The sequence below is a fragment of the Podarcis tiliguerta genome (assembly GCF_965153285.1).
Source record: "Podarcis tiliguerta genome assembly, chromosome: 2".
NCBI lineage: Eukaryota > Metazoa > Chordata > Lepidosauria > Squamata > Lacertidae > Podarcis > Podarcis tiliguerta.
Genome location: NC_139535.1, coordinates 59,516,256 through 59,537,004, shown reverse-complemented (window position 1 = coordinate 59,537,004; position 20,749 = coordinate 59,516,256). Strand labels below are relative to the sequence as shown.

General features: G+C 45.3%; 1 protein-coding gene and 1 long non-coding RNA gene across 3 annotated transcripts in view; both read right to left on the bottom strand.

Moving 5' to 3' along the window:
• LOC310669344 (LON peptidase N-terminal domain and RING finger protein 1-like) overlaps positions 1-2,967 on the bottom strand; it is a 36,306-nt gene extending 33,339 nt beyond the window's left edge. Inside the window, exon 1 of one of the 2 annotated variants that reach the window (XM_083423222.1) lies at positions 299-2,967. In XM_083423222.1, coding sequence (XP_083279348.1) covers positions 299-605 — 307 coding nt within the window. In that variant the 5' untranslated portion in view covers positions 606-2,967. The remainder of the gene's footprint in view (positions 1-298) is intronic. The other variant, XM_083423223.1, reaches the window with a different exon arrangement.
• Positions 2,968-12,426: 9,459 nt separating this feature from the next.
• On the bottom strand, positions 12,427-19,157 carry LOC310671303. The gene is made up of 5 exons (XR_014507949.1): positions 19,039-19,157; positions 18,193-18,231; positions 16,482-16,576; positions 13,840-13,893; positions 12,427-12,615 (listed from the first exon to the last, which is right to left on the bottom strand). It is a non-coding gene; the product is annotated as an uncharacterized lncRNA (long non-coding RNA).
• Between the last annotated feature and the right edge of the window lie 1,592 nt (positions 19,158-20,749).

The following is a 20,749-nucleotide window of genomic DNA, read 5'->3' as shown; positions in this document are numbered from 1 at the left end:
CATATGTGGCATACGCGGAAGGCGGCTCCGTGTCCGCAAAGTCTCTTGCCTGTAAGGAGCAGGAAACGAGGAACTCGGCGACAAACTGTTATCGAGGATTGTCCCTCGCTGCTTACACAATGCGATACGGTGACAAGTTGCATAACCGGCGACGGCGGGGTGTGTGTCTTCAAATTCAAGACTCCCGAAAGAAATCCGTCAAAGCCCCCCTATTAACCTGCCTTGCCCCTCCACCCCCACCAGACCCGTCAGTGTCCCCAGTCCCCAATAAGGCATCTCTGGGGCATGCAACGCTTACCCAGCGCGACCCCTTTCTGCACGCTCCTCAGCGCTGCCCGGTAGTCTCTGCTTCTCAGCAGCTCCTGCAAGTCGGTCTTCAGCCTGGCCACTTGAGTGCCTTTGTCCAAGCATTTCTCCAACAAGTCACACAGCAGGACGTTGCAGGCCACCGTCCGCGATCCCAGCAGGACGGACTTCCCCCCACAGAGCCGGCACTTGGAGGGCAAGTCTCCTCCGAGGCATCTTCTGCAGAAGGTATGGCCGCACGACACGGTCACTGGGTCCCACAGAGCCCGGTGGCAAGCGGCGCACAGGAAAATCTCCATGGCTCCTGCCACGGAGAGAGAGGGCAGGCAGGCAGGCAGCGGGGCTGGCTAAAGGGTGCCTCCCAGGGCAACGGGCGAAGGGCGATCGCCTCTGAAGAAGAGCGGCATCGAAAAGGTGCGGGGATGGAATCGGGGGCGGGGGTGGGAAGAGGATTTCCCTGGAAAACCGAGTCTCCCGTGGGAGCAACTTGGCGTGGCGAAGTAGCCTCCTGCAGCGACCGGGGACACTTTCCCAAAAAGGCCGGGAGGTTCACCTTCCTGCTTTTGGGGCGGAGGGGGGGGGGGCAAGACCACGAGCCGAGTGGCTCGCTGGCTCTTAAAGGCGCAGCGCTCTTCCCCGGAGGTTCCCCACGCAGAGCGCGCTCCGGAGAACTTTGCAACGGATCGAGAAGCAGCAGCTGGTGCAATGCGAGCAGCTTTCCGCTTTCACTTTCCTTTGTTTATTGCGGGTCGTCGTCCCACCCTTTTTTATTGCCCCTCTTTCATCCCTTTTCACCCAAGAGGTGCCTGCTCAGCCTCGTCGCCCGAGACATAGAAGCTTTCAAATGCATCCAGACAGACACCAAAACAAAAACAACAGAGGGAGGCGGCGGCGGCGCAGGGGAGGATGACCCTTTGTCCCCACCACGACCGGGGAAAAGTCAAGCTCGCTCGCAGCGCGCCACCCGCCGCTCCTCTGCCGCGTCTGCGCGGAAACTAAGCGAGCAGGTTACTTTTTGGAGAGGTGCCGGCCGGGGCGGAGTGGAGGTTGCTTGTGTAAGTGCGAGCTCCACCCGCCCCCTTCTCCTCAAACTCTTCTGACGGGTCCTGCTGCGATCGTGCCACTTCGCCGACGCGCTGCCCATCCGCTCCCCTTTCCAAGAGGCTGGGAGAGAAGCGAAGAACGTCCGATTTCCTCCTTCGCCTCTGGATTCATGCACCGGCCGCCTCTCCGCGTGCGTCAACTTGGGGCGAGTTAGCAGGAGGGGAGAAGCGTGGCGGCAGGATTTGCAAACAGAATAAGCACAATCGGTCACTTTTCTTTTCTTGCTCACTCGCCAGATTGCTTCCCCCACCCCACCCCGACCCCTTTGGTTACCTTCTGAACACAGGCGCGCGCACAAACATGAAACAACAACAAAAAAAGGCCGGAATATTACATAAAATGTGGAGTAGCCCCATGTGATGGAGCCGGAGAGCTGCTCCATTGGCTGCCGGCTTCGGCCCGCCCCTGTTGTGAAACAGCCATTGCGGAGCGCGTTTCATAACCTCTGAAATGGGCAGTTCGGAGTTTGGAGGTGGGGGCGGGAAGGGAAGACGGAAGAGAGAGAGAGAGAAGACCCTACTTTTTTCTGGGGGCTGCGATCTGTTTTGAAGTCCCCAACCAGGAGGAGGGAGTGGCGATTGCTTGCGAAGCGCAGTTGATGCATTGCAAGAGGCCAAGTCTCCTTGGGTCAGCTCTGCATGTTCTCGCAGGCAGCCCTTAGTCAACCTATAGCCCTTCAGCTCGGCGTTGCTACTTCGTCGTTATGCTTCCCCCGGTGAAATGACGCTCCCGGGAAGTATTTGCATGCAGAGTACAAAATGTTCCGGATCTGAAATGATTGCTCATGAAATGAGCAGCGCGAGCAATCCCAGGCAAGTTTGCTCGGAAGAACCAAAGTGCCAGGGAAAGGCGTAGCTGGTAGGTGAGCTGTTCCCTTACTTAGAGGGAGCAGGACCCATGGAAGAACCTGGTGGAAGTGGCCTTTTGGGTGTGGTGTGGACAACGCAGCAGTAGGGGACAACGGTGGCATAATTTACTGGGTGGCTGTCAGGCTTACTTGGGTGGCCATGGGACAGCCTTCCCCTTGCACTAAAAATGCACTAAATAACATGTATCTGGTAACCTGTGAGCCATCAGGATAATTCAGTTCCCCTGCTGTTTGTCCCCCATCACAGGAGTGGAATGGCCAATCCATAGGCCTGTTTAGGTCCCCCAGGCTTCCCCATTTGGCCCACCAGACCATTTGGGCCAAGGCACAACCCTGAGATCAGGTGTGGGACACACAGGGCTGGGCCAAAGGGAGGTCAGAATTGGAAGATGCTTTGAAGCCCCAAACAGTCAGCAGATTGAACTTTAAAGTGCAAATTGCAAGCACCAATGATCAGCTGATTGTCAGTGCTTGAAGATGAGTGGCACTAGAGAGTTCTGCTTTGGAAAGAAAGAAAAAACGCTCCAGCTAAAGGAGCATTAAGAGGAAGTTGCTGTAGGCCTGATGGGCAGTTACGGGGACCTTCTTTGTCAGCTGTTAAAGTTCAATCATCCAATGTGATTAGAACATAAGGTGATTGGCAGGTAGGTGGTCCCACTCTCCTGCCAAAGTTGAGAGGGTGAGGAGAATCTACCATCTTGAATTCAGAATGCAAACTGTAATAGTGTCTTAGAGTTTGTTTGTTTTTTAAATAAGAATCTTTGTTTACATCAAGCTTAAATGTTATGTTTCAATCTCTAAAATGGGCACATGTTTTTTGGGAAAGTCTTCTACTTTCTTAATTACTTGATGATATAATGTCAGGTTTCACAAACTTCATTGAATTATTTGCTCTGCACATAATGCACTTTCCTGCTTTCCATTTGGGGTGCAAGTTGTGTTGGTCTGCGGTTGCTGAATGCCATGTGTGGATAGAATTGACTCGTGTCAGGGAACTTGTAAGTACAAGCAATGGATGGATGAGGTGGAAAGGGGATATCTGTGTGAACAAGAGTGGTGGTACTGCTTACCTGGGTTTGGTTTCCTTTGGAGCAGAGAACACTAGAGACATGATATTTTTGAATATTTGAGTTTCTTTACAAATATGCATGTAGAACATGGATGGAGACAAACTAAACATGCCCAAAACAGCATTTCCCCCCACATCAGATCTCCAGGTGCTTACAACTCCAGGCGTGAGTCTCAAGGCACAATTTCTCTTTTGTTCCTTTTCACAGACACACCCACCTTCATTCAATTAAGTCAAGGGGCCTCAGGAAATACTCCGAATAATCCAAAGATTTAGGTACCAAGAACCCATCTTTTAACACTCACAGACATTCATTAAGGATCACCAAGCAGCCATTATACAAGAATATAAGAAGTGTCAAAGGGCCCTCTAGCCCAGCAACCTGTTCTCTCAGCCTATGGGAATCTCACAGATGATTATGGGAAGCTCTCAAGGAGCCTCACCATTCTTTGGAGCCTCACCAAAGCATATGAGCTGAGTGATGGGCAGGGCTTGGCCACCTTTCGTAACACCATTGTAGTCAGCACTGGCGAAAGAGGGCAGAGGCAGATGGCTACTGGGATGGGCACAATACCGGGGAGTCTCAGAAAAACAGTTCACACACATTCATTGCTGAGCTTAGAGCCAGTTTGCATGTTACCACAGCCACACAGAAGCCATCACAGGAAATGCTTTCTCAGACCATGGAATCCATTCCAAAGCAAGGCTTTCAAAATGGTCTTCACATGTAGGAAATCGAGAGCTGTCTTCATTCTCTTGGGCATAACACGAATTTCCCACAGTTCACCCATGTCTTTTGATGCAAAGTTTGCTAATCGTACACCATCTTATGTATCCTTCCCCTTAGCATTCAAAGTTACACATGACTTCCCACCCCCCTCACAAAGAAGTTATCAGGGGTAATTTCAAAGAAGAAAATTGGAATAGCTGATTGCCATGGAAACAAACTCTCTACGCATTACATCGTCATGCAGATCGTGGAATAAATGCATTTTAAGATGTGAAATGCTACCGAGGGGGCTGGTGTGCTTATGCAGTAAAATAAGCAGATATCTCAGGGAGGGGAACTTAGTGCCCTCGGAATGTTGCAGAACTGCAGCTCCCAACAACCCTCTCCATTTGCCATGCTGACTGGGGCTGATGGGATATGGAGTCCAGCCAAAGGTTTCTGCATCCATGCCTGATATTGTGAGGTTAACAGCCTGTCTTTTTTTTTTGGTTGGTTGATTTTGCTTGTTCTGTAGAGGGCCGTGCATATTGATGGTTGTGTTATATAACTAATTAATAACAACGTTATTAACCACAAATTATACGTAAGCATTCCTAACTTGTCTAATTGTTTTAACAATACTCAACATATTTTTTTAAAAAGTATTTTTTTAAGGGAGTGGCATGCCCCACTTCCCTTGCTAGTAAGAAATTTGAGAGGTTTGCCACTTATTGCTCTGTTTCCTTGCAATAAAAAAAAGGTGAAGATTTATGGTGTATTTGTAATTTCTAGTTATTTTCAAATATGCCAGCATAGCATATTGAGACCAATGAGATTTACATCAGACAGAATAAATGCTAATCCTGTTTTGGATTCCCCATTAGCAATAGTTGCATCCCTCCTTCAGACAGCTCCAGCTCTCAGTCTGTCATTGTCCAAATTCAAACTGCCATTGCTTTGTTTTTCTGCCGCACACAAAGTTTGTTTTCAGTTGTGATTGGAAGGCATGGTTTCCCACTACATGAGGGAGCCTACCATGCTCCATCTCCCCCTATTTCCTGTTTCACACCCCAAGATAGATATTATAAGCTTCACTGACTGGTTTCAAACAAGCCATGGTGTTATGATGTTTGAACTTTGGGAACTCTGGTTTGTTTAAACCCTGGTTTGAGAGTAAGATCAAAACACTGGTATAAAGGGACAGCAGCAGCTGATTCAAAAGTTGGCAATCCTATTTGAAATCAAGCAACTCTGCCAAAGCTTGCAACAGTATGAGTCAATATGAACTGGGGCTCATTGGGGAATATATTCTAGTACAGTGGTACCTCGGGTTAAGTACTTAATTTGTTCCGGAGGTCCGTACTTAACCTGAAACTGTTCTTAACCTGAAGCACCACTTTAGCTAATGGGGCCTCCTCCTGCTGCCGCGTCGCCAGAGCACGATTTCTGTTCTCATCCTGAAGCAAAGTTCTTAACCTGAAGCACTATTTCTGGGTTAGCGGAGTCTGTAACCTGAAGCATATGTAACCCGAGGTACCACTGTATTGCAAAGTGTGATTTGGCCATAACTGGTGCTTGACTGAACAACAGAATACAGAATATGATACCTTTTAATGAAATGCAAAAGGATCTCTATACTGTAGATGCTTCCCTCATGCAACATTGGAATTTTAAACAAGTTTATTAGGCACGCCCATTAGAAACAAATCTATTACTGTTTTGTCTCCCTTGCACCAGTATGCAAGGGAGCATTCATCCAAGAGTCAATGTGGTTGCCCCGTCTCCCCAATAGATTTCAAATCACTTGTATTTCTCACCAATTTTAATGTTGGGCCATTTTTTTTCATCCACTTCTTTCCTGATTCGGATGCCGTCTGTTGGTGAGGGTTTTTAAAGAATGAATAAATAAATAAGGGGATTTGTTGCCCAACCATCTCAATCCCTGTGGTAGCTTTCATGTTCAGATACAGTCGCAACCCTGATTGTGTGACTGAAATCAAATGGATTTATTATGGGGTTCTTTTAAAATGTGCAACTGACAGAAGTTTGCTCAGAGCAAAATTTCGCGTAGATAATTCATTCTCAATGGTACCATCTTCCATCATTCTAATTGCTACTGCAGTAGGAGCAGTCGGATTCTTCAAGCTCACTTTAAACTCATGGTTAAGTTTGTGGCCACATCCTTCACTGCCCCATACCTGATGACGTCAGGTGAGGGGTAGGGGGCATGTTTTGGTGGAAATGGTTTTGTGGGGCAAGTTGGGATCCCAGGTGGGTTTCATTTGTCCCATGGGCCAGAGGATCCTCACCCCATCTAAATTATCATAATTACTTCTAAAGCTGGCATCTTATATAAATTATAATGTGCAGATTTTATGCAAGTCTGTATCCTCTTCTGTCCTTGGGGGGGAGGGGGTGATGTGTAGGTGACCTCCAAGAGTGTGATGGCCTGGGACTCAGGCTCGGACTTGGAACCAGAGGAGACTCAGTGTGCACCGGATCCTTTGCCTCAGGTATCTTCTGAGCCAAGTCTGGGGCCTGATCCTGAAGAGTCCCAGTCTGCACAGGTTCCCCTGCAACAAACACCAGCTGGGCGGAGTCAGGGGCCTGAGCCTGCCCTGGCTCCAGATGCGAGAATTACCTTGTTGCCTTCAGCTGGGCCATCACTTACAGCTGCTCCATTACCGGTTTGGTCAGGGGAGGCTGAGGTGGCCCCTGAGTCTAGTAACCCACTGACTTCTCCCGTGCTGCAGAGACTAAGGTCTGAGAGAAGGAGAGACCTGAGTACTCGCAGGAGGAGTGCTCACCTTTGGGCGAGACAGGGAGGTGAGTCGCCAGGAGATCAGTACCGGCATCTACCCCGACAAAGATAAAAGGCTGTCGGACCCCGCCCCAGGTTGCAGGAGCAACATTGCTGTAGGCTAGATCCTGCACCTGTCCTTGCTTTGTGTCCTGCCTTGACCCTGTCAGACTAACTCCCAGCGGAACCTTCGGGTTCTAGACTGGTCCTGGACCATGTTTCACGGGTTACCCCCAGGCCCAGTGCAAAGAGGGAGAAAGATTGAGAGAGAACAAGTCTGGTTGAAAGTAAAGCACCTTAGGGCTCTCGCTTGGAATCTGATAACAAATCAACGGCTTTGATGTCTCTTTACAGGAGTCTGTATGCTTCTGGTCTGCTTGTTGCAATCACATCTTAAGTCTCAGAGTTCTTGCAACAAGATGAAACTAAAGCTGCAGTTCTCAGCGGCACACATACCTGGAAGCAGGGTGGATTTGATTTACCGTACTTTTCACTCTATAAGACGCACCAGACCACAAGACGCACCTAGTTTTTGGAGGAGGAAAACAAGAAGAAAAATATTCTGAATCTCAGAAGCCAGAACAGCAAGAGGGATCGCTGCGCAGTGAAAGCAGCTATCCCTCTTGCTGTTCTGGCTTCTGGGATAGCTGCGCAGCCTGCATTCGCTCCATAAGACGCACACACATTTCCCCTTACTTTTTAGGAGGGGAAAAGTGAGTCTTATAGAGCAAAAAATGCGGTAAATCAAATTGATTTAAATCACAATTTAAATCACTATTCAGTGAGACTTGATTTAAATCTTTTTTTAAAAAAGAAAGACTCATTCTTGCTGGTATAATCTTAATATTTACAACCAGATGAAGGTTTCATTTTTTGGAATAATAAGTAGTATTTACAGTTTATATCAAAAATTACTGATTTGGTTATACTATTAGAAATACATATACAATTATGAAATTATTGTGAGGTTTAATAAGTTAACTGTTTATATTTGGACAGTTTTTCTGCTGTACTTTATTTGCTTAATAACAATTAAACAATTTATTTAACTAAAAGAATAACATTATAGCATCTGTATCCATGTTTGTTAGCTGATGTGGTTAAACAATTTTTTTTTAAAGAAAACTTAGATTGAGTTTTAGCACACATGAAAAACTTGAAACAAATCCTTGTTTATTGATGAATAGCCTTTGGACTATAATGTAACTTAAATAGAAAACTATCTTTAGGAAGATTTTTCCTCCAAAAGTATTTTATTTTAAAAATCCAATTTAAATTTTAAAAAATCCGATTACAATTTTTTAAAATCTGATTTTTGATTTTTTTAAAATCATTGATTTTTATCCACTCTGCCTGGAAGGAAGTCCCATTGAATTCAGTAGAATGTACTTCTAAATAAGCATGTGCAGTCCTGGCTTAGAATAAAATACTTAGGGTTGCGTGACACATACAGCCTTGCCCTGGATGTTTCGCCACTTGTGGGAGTGGAAGCAGGCTTCCATCAAGCCAAAACATGAGGGAATTGTGGGGAATTGTTGATGAGACTCCATCATCTGTGCAAAATTCTCATCTTTCCAAAGCCTGCAGGTGGGTGGACTGCTATTTAGAAGAACTCACTGTAGACAGAAATGCTAACCAGCTCTTAAATTGGGACAAATATGTAATCTGTGGGGTTCTCCTCACCACCATCACCGTCATGTACTTAAGGCACTGAGTGAATCATACTTGTTTTAATGATTCAGCAATCACAGGGAGTCTGAACACCAGCTTTTGCACACATCGGGAGGTTGCTACATAACAGGAACTTTCAAGTTATGTCACAGCAAAGCCTACCATCTCAGCAAGGGAAGAACAAAACATTTATGGAGTTCTACGTCCTTCCAAAGCACTTTGGTCAAGCCTAGAGACCTACAACCCACCCTGTGGGCTTTTCCCAAGGTGTACCTTCAAGTGCATTTAAAAAGCAGGTTCCAATTGTAGAAAAATGAAACTTTTCTGGGAAAGAATGCAATTGATGCACCAACATGCGGAAAACCATGCAGCCTTTTCACAAAAACAGAAATGTTTCTACAGATCTGATAAATTTTGGGAAAGGAACTCTTGCAGGTAATGTTGCCCTTTAAAAGGTGGGGGAAGCAGAACTGGATTTTGATTGTTTTGTACTTTTAGCATTAGAGCTGTGAGAAGTCGCTTCTGGCATGAAAACCATCAACATAGTTTCTAATCATTATGTGCATCGCGCAAGTGCAGGCAACGACTGATTCAGCAAAGATATGACAGTCCGGTCAGGTTGACCTGGCTTGCAGTTCAGCTCTTTATGGCTCATCCTCCTTTCCCAAGTGGCTTTGGTCACATTCACATACCATCCATTTGAAGCACATGACTTCTCCCAAAGAATCCTGGGAATTGTAGTTCACCCCTCACAGAGATTGCGATTCTCAGCACTCATAACAAACTGTACTCCCCAAGGTACTTTGAAGGAAGCCACACACTTTCTTTGAAGACCTCTTTTTCCCTCTCTCTGTCCTTTGGTTCAAACCCTTGCCTCTGACCATGTGCCTTTTCAATCCCTTGAAATAGCAAAGCATAGTTACATTTAATTTTGAAATATATATATATATCATCTGTCTGGTTCTCTCCACGACATACAGAAAATTACTTTGAGGACTGGAGGAAAGCTGGCAAGGTGATGTCCCAGTTACAGGAAAAGGGGTTTCTGGGGATCAGTGCTGGACCCTCTTGCTAGGGCCATGGGTTTAAGGATTCCCAAGGATGCCAGCCACTAGAATCTCCCTGGTTCTTCTTCCTCATAAGAACTTTGCTTTCTGGCCAGCTCACAAATTTTATAGACACTGATTATGACCGCTACAAACTAAATAGGCTCATGTGCTTCTGTTGCTGCTACTATTAAACCCATTTCACAACAAGCTGCATCTACTGGTAGTCATTCACATGACAGCTATCCAAATGCCAAAACCACAGATACCTTCCTTTCCATAAGGGTGCCCTACCATAACATTCCTCCGAGTGCTCAGAACAGAAATCCATTAGAATACAATCACAACATTGCTACCCAGATGTTATTTGACATGGTTTTTAGAGTTTTAGGTCTTCATGACATGCACACATAGATGCAGACCAACAATACAGACTTTGTTTTTCAGACAGTGCCTGACGCACAGAGATCCTGTAATTATTCCTCTATGCGTGAGCTCGCCTGAGTATTTCTTATAATTAAGTACGATGCTGCTATGGTTGTTGTTCAGATGTTCTGTTCAGGGACTCCTAAAGAAAACCTGTGTGTGATGACATGGTTATATAAATATGAGTGGATGCATGTAAACAAGATATCTCTTAAGTAATCATTACTGGCTCTCTTGCTTTCTCTGCTCCACCCTTCAATGCCTTATATAACAGGCATTTGGTTTATATACTGATTATTTTATGCAAGGTTGTGTGTCAAAGGGGGTAATGAAATACATGTGGGTGTTTTTCAATCCTAGTAAAGGGATTGGCTGGTTGGCTAGAACCCTGGAAAGGGTGTTACGTTATACAGCCAGGTTATACAGCAACCAATCACCTATACTTGGCCAATTTAAATAACAAAAAAACAGGCTCCTTTGGTAGGTTAAGAAGAAGAAGAGTTTGGATTTGATATCCCGCCTTTCACTCCCCTTCAGGAGTCTCAAAGCGGTTAACATTCTCCTTTCCCTTCCTCCCCCACAACAAACACTCTGTGAGGTGAGTGGGGCTGAGAGACTTCAAAGAAGTGTGACTGGCCCAAGGTCACCCAGCAGCTGCATGTGGAGGAGCGGGGAATCAAACCCAGTTCCCCAGATTACGAGACTACCGCTCTTAACCACTACACCACACTGGTTCTCGGGGGTTAGCCAGTATGATGACCACCTGAGGTTGCTGGACTCCAAACTCCCATGATCCATGACCTTGCTGGCTGGGGCTGATGAGAATCCAATATCATTGGCTACCCCTGACTTGAATAGTTCTCCTGTCCGGACCCCAGAGCCTTAGAGCCATTAAGCTGCAAGGGACTTGAAGGTCATCTAGCTCATTCCAATCCCATAGCAGGGGGGGAAAGGCAGGATATAAATATGATAAATGAATCTATGCCTAAAAGCACAAAGAGCTTCTCTCCAAATTGCCTTTCTACTGTCGATCCACATGACTTAAAAAAACAAAAACATTTTTTCTAATTGGGTTTCAAGATAAGAATACAAATATAAAGAAAAAAGAAAACCTATAACCAAACTTATCCTCTGCAACATTAGAATCATAGGGAAATGACTGCCTGAGACCAGTGTGACTTGCCACAAAGCAAGTTCAGAGCTCAGTAGCAACTGGAACTTAGGTGATCCAAGTCTATGAGTCTCCACATGTGGAATCAGAGAAACCCATAACAAAACACATTCCCCTCTTCTACTTTATAGACATGCTTCATTTATGTAAAATGGATTCAAGTTGCAAGAGCTTCCAACTAAACATCAGGAATAACTTTTTAACAGTAAGACCTCTTTGACAATAGAACAGTCTCCCTTAGAAGATAGTGGACTCTCCTTCCTGGAAGGTTTTTTAGCAGAGGTTGGATGGCCACCTGTCGTGCATGATCTGGTTGATATTCCTGCATTGCAGGGGGTTGGACTAGATTACTTTTGGGCTCCCTTTCCAACTCTACAGTTCTATGATTTCAGATATCTCCTATGTTATTTCCCCTCTCGCTCCCACATTACTTTTTGATGAGCTCTGAGACCCTTAACATCTTCTCTGCTTTGTTAGGGATCAAACAACTTCATCTGAGCACTTGTTCGACATTTAGGATTAAAGGTGGTAGCTTCTAATTTGCAGCTCCTGCACAGGTCTCTTCCAGTATCCTCCCCTCCCCACTTTGTGAAGCAATTTTTTTATTTTTAAAAAAGTACATACCCATAGTAGTCATTAGTTAAGAACAAACTTAGCAGGAATGTTCAAACGTGTTTGGCTAAATGTTTGATGAGCATGAGACGAGACCTTATGAGAATGCACATTATATTTCCTTCATGTGCCGGGTGCGGGGTCAGGAATCCTGACTTGCCTGGGATCCAGTAACTGTTTCTACATGTGCAGATAACCGTTAGCATATGCAAAATCTGCGTCCTCTCTTGTCTTCTGTTCTGGGGTTGCCCCCAACCTTCCAGAGCAAGTTTAGGGACTGTGGGGTGGGAGACGCTGGGGGGAGGTGGGAAAGTCCCATTACACGATTGGACCACGTTCCATAATTACCTAACCAGTGCCAGAAGCCTAGCATGCATGCTTAATGCATTTTTGTTTTCTGTTGGGCACTGTGGAGTCATGCTGAAAAAGGCTTGACGAAGCATCCGTTAGATAAGATTTAGAGTATAGATGCAGCAGTTTTGTAGCACCAGCTGGTGGCACTGCTACCTCACTTTTATAGAGCTGATTACGCCATCCTTCCTGCAACAGGGTATTCCACAATGTGAATCCTACCACAATGGTATTTAGTTATTATCACCTTTCACTAAGGCTAGAAGCAGATTGCTTATGAAGGGAGCATTAAACAGAGTATTAAGTTTTAATGGAAAACAAAACAAATACACTTCGTTTTACATGCATTGAACCCAGACACGTCTTCCTTTCCAAATGCCCTGAAGACATTCTTAGGCAACTCGGCTCATGTCCTCTGCTAGTTGTTGGCTGCCCCAAATTTAATCCTTTTCCTTCTTTTTCTTCTTGTCACCACTGCGAGCCTGCGGCATACAAGAAGAGAGAATGTAATTTGGAGCTGAGGAACATTTCACAATCCCTCAACCCTCTTTCGCCTTTCATTATGGTAACCACATTCCAAAAAGCAGCGGCTTCTGTCAGTTCAAGCAGGGATATCTTTTATCAGGGAAAGTTTTCATCCTCACTGCCATTGCTTCTCTTTTCTTCAGAGACACAAGTGCTTTTGCACCTGAGACCACACAGTTTCTCACTGTATCTGCCCAGAGCATGCAAATACAGGGTGATGATAGCAAGAAGGAGGGCAGTCTGGCCCATCCACCAGCCAAAGAAGGAGCAATTATAGGAAACTGCTTACCCCCCCTTCCCTGCTAGAAAAAACACATTCAGCTTCAGCCGCCAGTTGCACTGGGACTTCAAAGGAATCATCTGCTGACTGACCATCCATTGGCAACAGGACTTAAAAGTGTGGTGTGGGTTTCAGGCTTGTAAATGTCCATACATTATTGCAGTCTACTGTAAGCCGCCTTAACGATCATCCAATCTTAAGATGGGATATAAATATGCCAATACTTCTCACAGGGGTACTAAAACCTTCATTTGGTTTGTACCACTTCAGACTGCCATTGGGTGTGGATGGGGGTGTTATGTGATTGTGTGATTCTCCATACAGTGGTACCTCGGTTTACAAACAGCACTGTTTACGAACTATTCCACAAAACTGGAAGTAGTGTTTCGGTTTGCGAACGGAAGCCGGACAGTGGAAGGGCACCGGCAGTGGGAGGCCTTATTAGGGAAAGCACGCCTTGGTTTAAAGAACAGGTTTTGTTTAAGAATGGACTTCAGGAATGGATTAAGTTCGTAAACCAAGGTACCCCTGTACAATGAAACCCCCACAGCATAAACTGGCACGTCAAGGAGATGGATGGTTGTTGATACCACGGAGTGCCTTGCAACATGAAAGTCCCCAACTGAAGTCTGAAGTGGTACAGCCCAGACAAAGGTTTACGACCTCTGTGAAGGACTAGACTGTGTCTGCTGCTAGTACATTGGCAGTGAATACAGGCAGGGCTGCCAATTAGCTTTCCAGCAGATCTACTGAAAGGCAAACATCTAGAAAGTGGCTCTTTCTTTAACTTGGATAAAAGGTGGAGGGGAAAGTGTTGTCCGCTAAAATATGGGACCAAATAATAATCAGCCTCAGCCTCAGCTGAACCCCTTCCCATTCAGTCTACCAAGCATCTCATTACCTTTTCAGAATCGCTGTCTGAGCTGCTGCTGCTGTCATCATCTTTCCCATCATGCTAGGGAGCAAAAACCAAGCGATTAGACCAGTGGTGGTACAGAACACAGAACTTGGCAGTCACAGGAACATACCATTGTTCCACCTGGCTTGCATCATCTAGCCTGACTTACAGCAGCTCTTCGGAGTTTGAGACAGGGGTCTCTCCCAGCCCTACCCTGGACATGCCAGGGATGTGATCTGCAGCCTTTGGCATACAAAGTGTCTGCTCTGCCTCTGAGCCACAACCATACCCCTTGCTTATGGCAAAAACAGCTTTGTATATAGAAGGTATCAGATTCAATCCTGGTATCTCTAGAAAGGCCTGGGAAAGACTCATGGGGAGCTGCTGCTAGTCAGTATATTTGTTTCTTCAATTTCTTACCCACCCTTCCCTATAAGGACACAACAACAACATAAATTTAAACAAAAGCAACCATTTAAAAACCACCAACCCCAAACAGCCATACTTTTCAGGCAGGTCATAAAAACAACATTCCTTGGCTGTCAGGGTAAGGAGATGCATTGTCAGCCTATGCTGAAAGCTATACAGGACTGGGTGGATGCAGTCAGAATGGGGGGAAAGAGAAACCAGAGAACCTAAATTGACAGATCCATCTATCCCTACCATCACAAGACACATGGGAAATTTGTGGAATGTTTTTTTAAAAAATGTGGCCGATAAATGGGTGGGAATCTTTTGAGATTTTGAATCCTTGACATTTGCCAAAGCTTACATAAATGAACAAAGCCTACTGCGTCTTGCAGGATGAGAAGGTAACTGAAAGAAGGCACCTGGGGCCGAATTAGCATCTTGACTTCAATGCATGTCGATGCACTTTGTGCCAGTCATGGACTTCTATGCTGTGATGTGGGAACATGAAAGTGGATTCCAAAGGATAAAAAAAATCACTGCACTCTCATTCTAGTTTAAAAGCTCACTCATCATGTGCCCTTTGAAAGATGCTACACACCCATCCAGCTGTTTTTTCCCTACGTTTCGCAACAGCGTCTTTCTATATCCCTATTAAATGCTGAGTTCTGTAGGCATTTTCCCCCATTAAAATTTTTCCTTTAGTTATCCAAGCTGGGCCCAGGTTGACTCACATACAGAGCAGGGAGGAAACAGTCAGCTGAACTGCATTGCTTTCAAAGGTCTTAAGAAAACAAGTGATGAATCATAGCCAAATAGTGATTGTGGCATGTCATGTCTTGCAGACCCACTGTGTGGGAGCCTCACAGTTAGATAAACAATTCTTCTCAACAGTGGTTTACCAAGATGCACAATCTAAGCCAGTGTCTGTAAAAGATTCTGAGTTTTAAGCCTTCTTTCATAGCCTCCAGTCATAGGCCTTTATTCCAAACTTTCACTACCCTTCACATTCCTATATCTTTCTTCTTGCCACCTAGACTCACATTGGCACAGAGAATAGAAAAGTGAAGCAACTACTGTATATATATTTTTGAAGTGTTGCACAAATAAATGAATTTCCTGATCTGCGTAAATGTATTCCTCGTGGAGGATGTTGGTAGAATGTGGTCAGTCCTTTGCGGCCACTGACATCACCTATAATTTGAAGTCCCATTGTAGGACAAATTCTCACAAACTGCAACATCATGTAATTAATTGGATCAACGCAGCTTTACAGGAGCAGCTGCTGCCTCAGAGTGATAAATAGTTCTGCCATCTGAGCAGAAGAAACGAGCTTGCAGTAGCTCCGATGTGATGATTTCATATGGCACAGACAGTGAATGAGCTATTAAAGATTTCCATGCTGCTTCATAAAATTGGATTGTGTTTACTGTATTGATTTTTGCAAATTCATGCATCAGGATATACAAAGCTAGCCAATGACCATCATTCTGTGGGGCATTTGGAATGGTTTTAAAGAGTACTAGTAAACTAAATTTTATTCACACTAGATACACTGAAATTAATGAACATGACTAAGGTCCATTACTTTCAATGGGTCTACTCTCACTGGCGGAGGAAGCTGGGGGCAGGGGGAACGCACCGTCCCCGGCAGCACAATCCTGGTGGGGTGCCATCGCAGCTACCCCCCTGCCCATGCTGGGCACCACACCCCCGCAGGCAGCAGGCCACGCCCCCAGAATGTGCGCCACACCCCCGGGATGAACGCCAGCCACACCCACACCTGCTCTCCCCCCCCCCCCCAGTGCTGGAGCATGAAACTCCGCCACTGTCTACTCTAAGTAAAACTTACTTGAAAACCACTCAAAGGCTTTCAGGACATTGTACTGAGGAATCATCTGTCTCACCAAATAAAAGAGACTGAAGGTGTGTATGCATAACCATTTACTCAGACTCCAGTGCTCTCTCACCACTGATGTTTGAAGCCATGTGCACCCTGACAATCACCACAGTCTGTATCTATTTTGTAGTTTGAATAAACCACCTTACATCAGACTTCAGAGTTAAGCTGAGATGTGTGCATTTGAGACATTCGCAGGTGACAACTCATGAGCAGGTGACAGCTTCACTTGAGGGACTTCACTTGAAGGGAACCAAGCAAGTAAATGTGCATTGGGTGGAGACATGCCTCCCAACTGTAAGAAAAGCCACCTCTAATTCAGCATCATTTTTCTTACCCTTTTCTCCTTTTTCTTTTTCTTATCTTTCTTCTCACCCTCTTTGTGGCTTTTTTCCTTTTCTTTTTCCTTTTCCTTCTCGTCTCTCCCAAACACTAATGGTTATGAGATGAAAGAAAACAGAGAAACAGGAAGCAGAGATGCTGTGACGTTTACAAAGTGAAGTCAAAGATCCATCACCTTCATCTGCATTCCCCAGCCAAGAAAACTTCCAAACACTTTCAGTGGTAGCCATCCTTGCTTTTGCCAAGTGTGCCACATGCCAAGGCTTTGCAGGTCTGCTTCTCTGCTATAGGCACTTTACCAAAGGCCCTTCAGCCTTCAGTCTAGGAATGCCACAAACCACTGTTGTGTATGCCACAACTTGGTCATCCATGCTTTTTTGCAAAGATGGGGAACCTATAGCTCACCAGATGCTATTGGATCCTTCAGCCGGTATGGGAGATGATGGGAGCTGTAGTCCAACAATATCTGGAGAGCAACTAGTTTCCATACTTGCTTCAGTGGGTAGTTAAGGTGTCCTCCAGATGTTCTGAACTACACCTTCCATCACCACCGGCCATGGGCCATTCTGAATGGTGCTGATGGGAACTGGAGTTCACAGTGTCTGGTGGGCATCATATTGGCTAACCCTTGATAGTGTACCAGTAGGAAAAAAAGCAAGAAATTAGCTGTACAAAAGACTAATTCTACTGTCTGGATTTTTCACATAGGATCTATAATCAAGTAGATGGCTATCTCTGATGGCCTCGGAACAAAAGTGAGAAGGAATATGGAAAAAGGAAAGTCAGCCTTGAGCCTTCAGGAAGCCAAGAGGGCAGACCAGCTGGGCATATTAGTCTTGCAAGAAAATAGCCTGTTTTAGTTTATGAATGGCATTACACACTCATCTCCGAAGATTAGAAACTACAGGGGCAACTCAGATATGGCACTGAGTATTTGAGGGCTTCAGTATCGTAACTGCTGTTCATGACACTTTCTGCTCTATTGAGATGCAGGGATCAGGTGTATTTCAGAATGCCAAATATTGTCCCTAAGAACATAAGGAAGCCCTGCTGGATCAGGCTAAAGGCCTATCCAGTGCAGTGACTCATCACAGTGGCCAATCAGTTGCCCATGGGAAGTTTGAAAGCACTTCCCACTTGTGGTTCACAGCAGCAGGTATTCAGAGACTCTGACAGTTGATGTAGAACATAGCAATTGGGCTTGCAGAATGCTGCACAAGTGGAAACAGGTGCTGGTGATTTGAGAGAGTTTTTATTATGTTAACTTCTCAGGGAGGCCCAAGGGGTTCCAACGCTTGAGGTGAAATGCCCTGCTGCTGCCCACACGATGTGGGAACAAGCTTCATAAGGAGTCTCCCCTGCTAGGTGGTGGGGGAAATCCATTCCAGATCCCCTCCCTCCCACTGGCCAAGGGGTTTTGCATATCCTTTCAGGAGAAGCCAGTGCAAAGCCCTACCACACTACCATGTGGTGGAACCCTTCTCGCTGACTCAGTAGGAGGGGAGGCATTCCACAGAGCTTTGCCACCAGTCCCTCTCTGCCCCTAGAGGCTGGGAAGACCAACGACAAAGCTGCGCAACGGAATAGGGTAATGCTGCCTGAGAGATGCCGCCTGAGGCAACTGCCTCACCCAGCTTCATGTACGGTAACTACTTCTTTGTTAACAGAAGTATTCTCAGTATAGATACAAAGCAAAAGTGACCCACCTTTTAAAATGGAAGACATTCTTCAGTCGTGATGCAGCTCTGGCCAGGAGGAAATGTAGATGTATTAGTATTTAAACCTGTTTCCTAAGGCCACACAATGCACATTCCCAGTATATCAAGGGGACTGGTAAGGATTTGGAAGGGGTAGGAGAAAAAGACTGTGAAAAGGTTATTGGAGGCAAGGGGATTTTTACATGGGAGACAAAATATTTCTGCCATGGGGTTGCTCCAAATACCCTGATTTAAATTGTCTTTAGGAGACTTGCCTTGAGAGAGTATATATCATCCTAGCACATACAAAAGAATCTGGTTTTGCCTGTTCTTATTTGGCCTCACCCACCTCCACCACTATATACCGGTAACATACACGGACAGATTAGCCAGCACTGGATAAGCAAATTGACTAATTTTGTGTAGCAAAAGAGGAAAAGTTTAGTTCCTCCCGATTCCCCAGCTAAGGCTGAATAAACCAGCAAAACCACTACAGAGGAACTCAGGCACATAAAGTCAATGCAAATTTCACCATCCTGCACATGCTTATTTTCCTATGCAAATCTGGCAAGCCCTAACTTTTACTTCTCCTGTAGATTTGTCTCTGGGTGAAGTCTTAATCCACAACTGAGACAGCATCTTTCTCCCCCTAAAAGGTGAAGAACCTATACCGCAAGGCAAAAATGTCCCAAACCCTAGTTCAGTAGGTGATATGTAATGCAAACAGCCTAAAATCAATAGACTCCTTCAAAATGCACGTGCAAAATATAGTGTCTTCTATAAGCACAGAATGAGAATCAAGTTAAATTTTCTTAATGGGAGAAAAGGAAAGCAGGTAAAGGAAAGCAAGCTTACCTGGTAGGGAAGAAAGAAAAGCAGCCTTGCCTCTCCAATGTTCTTTTGACCTATGGAACTTCCGTCCCTACCGCCTTGTCATTTGTGCTCTCTCCTCCCATATTGCAACATGGACAAGAAGAAAAACTTGTTCCACCCACCCCAGGCACCACACACAATCAGGGAGTGTCCTTTTCGTAGATGCTGTCCTTGCTCAGGCAAACCTCATTCTGTAATCCTGGCATACCTTCTACCAGAAAGGTCTGGTTCAAAGCAGTTAGAACAATTCTGTGTCATATTTGAGATATCTTTCCCTTATTGCCCCACAGCCACTGAATCAAATGGTGGTCAGCTGCAGGGCAGCCCAATACTATTGGCCACCTGAGTCAAAGGACCGTCTTGCATCTCCCCACTCCCCATTCCACGTACAAGAGCTGATTGCAGTGATAGTTGAATCTTGCTAACCTTAAGGGATAGCAGTCTCCTAAGGTCAGCAGGCTGGTTGAAGGAGTGTAGTGTAAGCTGCAGGTCTCAGCACTGGCTTCCTCACTCTGTGATGGGTGAAATCTCCTCTTGATTCAAGAACTTGTTTTTTATTTATCAACTTTGCGGGGGGATGTCCCAGAGTTCTCTCCTGGCTCGTAGAGTTTATTCCCTCATTTCATTCTTATCCCACCCTTCCTCTAAGAACTCAGGGTAGCATATAAGATATATACCCCTCCAGCTTTGATCCACAAAACAATCCTGCAAGGTAGGTCAGGATGAGAGTGGCTGGTCCAAGATCTGAACTAAGGATAGAAACATCTACACATCTCTGGGGCATGTAATACAGTCGTACCTTGGAAGTCGAATGGAATCCGTTCCGGAAGTCCGTTTGACTTCAAAAACGTTCGGAAACCAAAGCACAGCTTCTGATTGGCTGCAGGAAGCTCCTTCAGCCAATTGGAAGCTGTGGAAGCCCCGTTGGATGTTCAGCTTCCAAAAGAACGTTTGAAAACCGGAGCACTCACTTCCAGGTTTCGATCGTTCAGGAGCCGATTTGTTCAGGAGCCAATGCGTTCAAGATCCAAGGTATGACTCTATCAGCATCTTTAAAGGATTGTTCCCTGCAGGCCATAAACAAACAAATATTCTGAGCTAGGCAACTTCACTGTGGACTTTGTTGTCTGCTCTAGGTGGCTGCTGCTCCAGCGACAGGTATCCCATCTGTGCAAGTGACTTGATGGCATGTTCCTCTTGTGTTTCACTTGCAGCTTCTTTGCTTTGCAAGGGCAACCTGCCTATTAGGGTCCAAAGCAGTAATAAAGTAGAAGCCAGAGGAAGAAGCCATTATGTTGCTTTCTGCCCAGAAATACCACTTCATTATGAAACGTTCGGATGGAGAACTAGGAATAATGTAGTATACTATTTTATTATTAACAAAAGGCATCTTTGGGGTGTGGATTTGTATGCAGTAGTATTACTTTTCCTAGAATGACCTCATTCCAAACCACAAACTGTAATCAACACACCCATTCCTTTTCAGTATCACACCCACCACCTTCCCTCCAGGGTCACTATTTATCTGATGATCTGCCTTTCCATGCAGATAAATAGGTGATGTGTTGCCCACTGCTAGCATGGAGGAATTTTTTTATTATACACCGACTTCTGTTGTCAGATTAGGGAAAACACAAGCGCCTGTATATTTCCCTTTGTGGGGCAGACAGTTGCTTAGATGACATTTGCATCG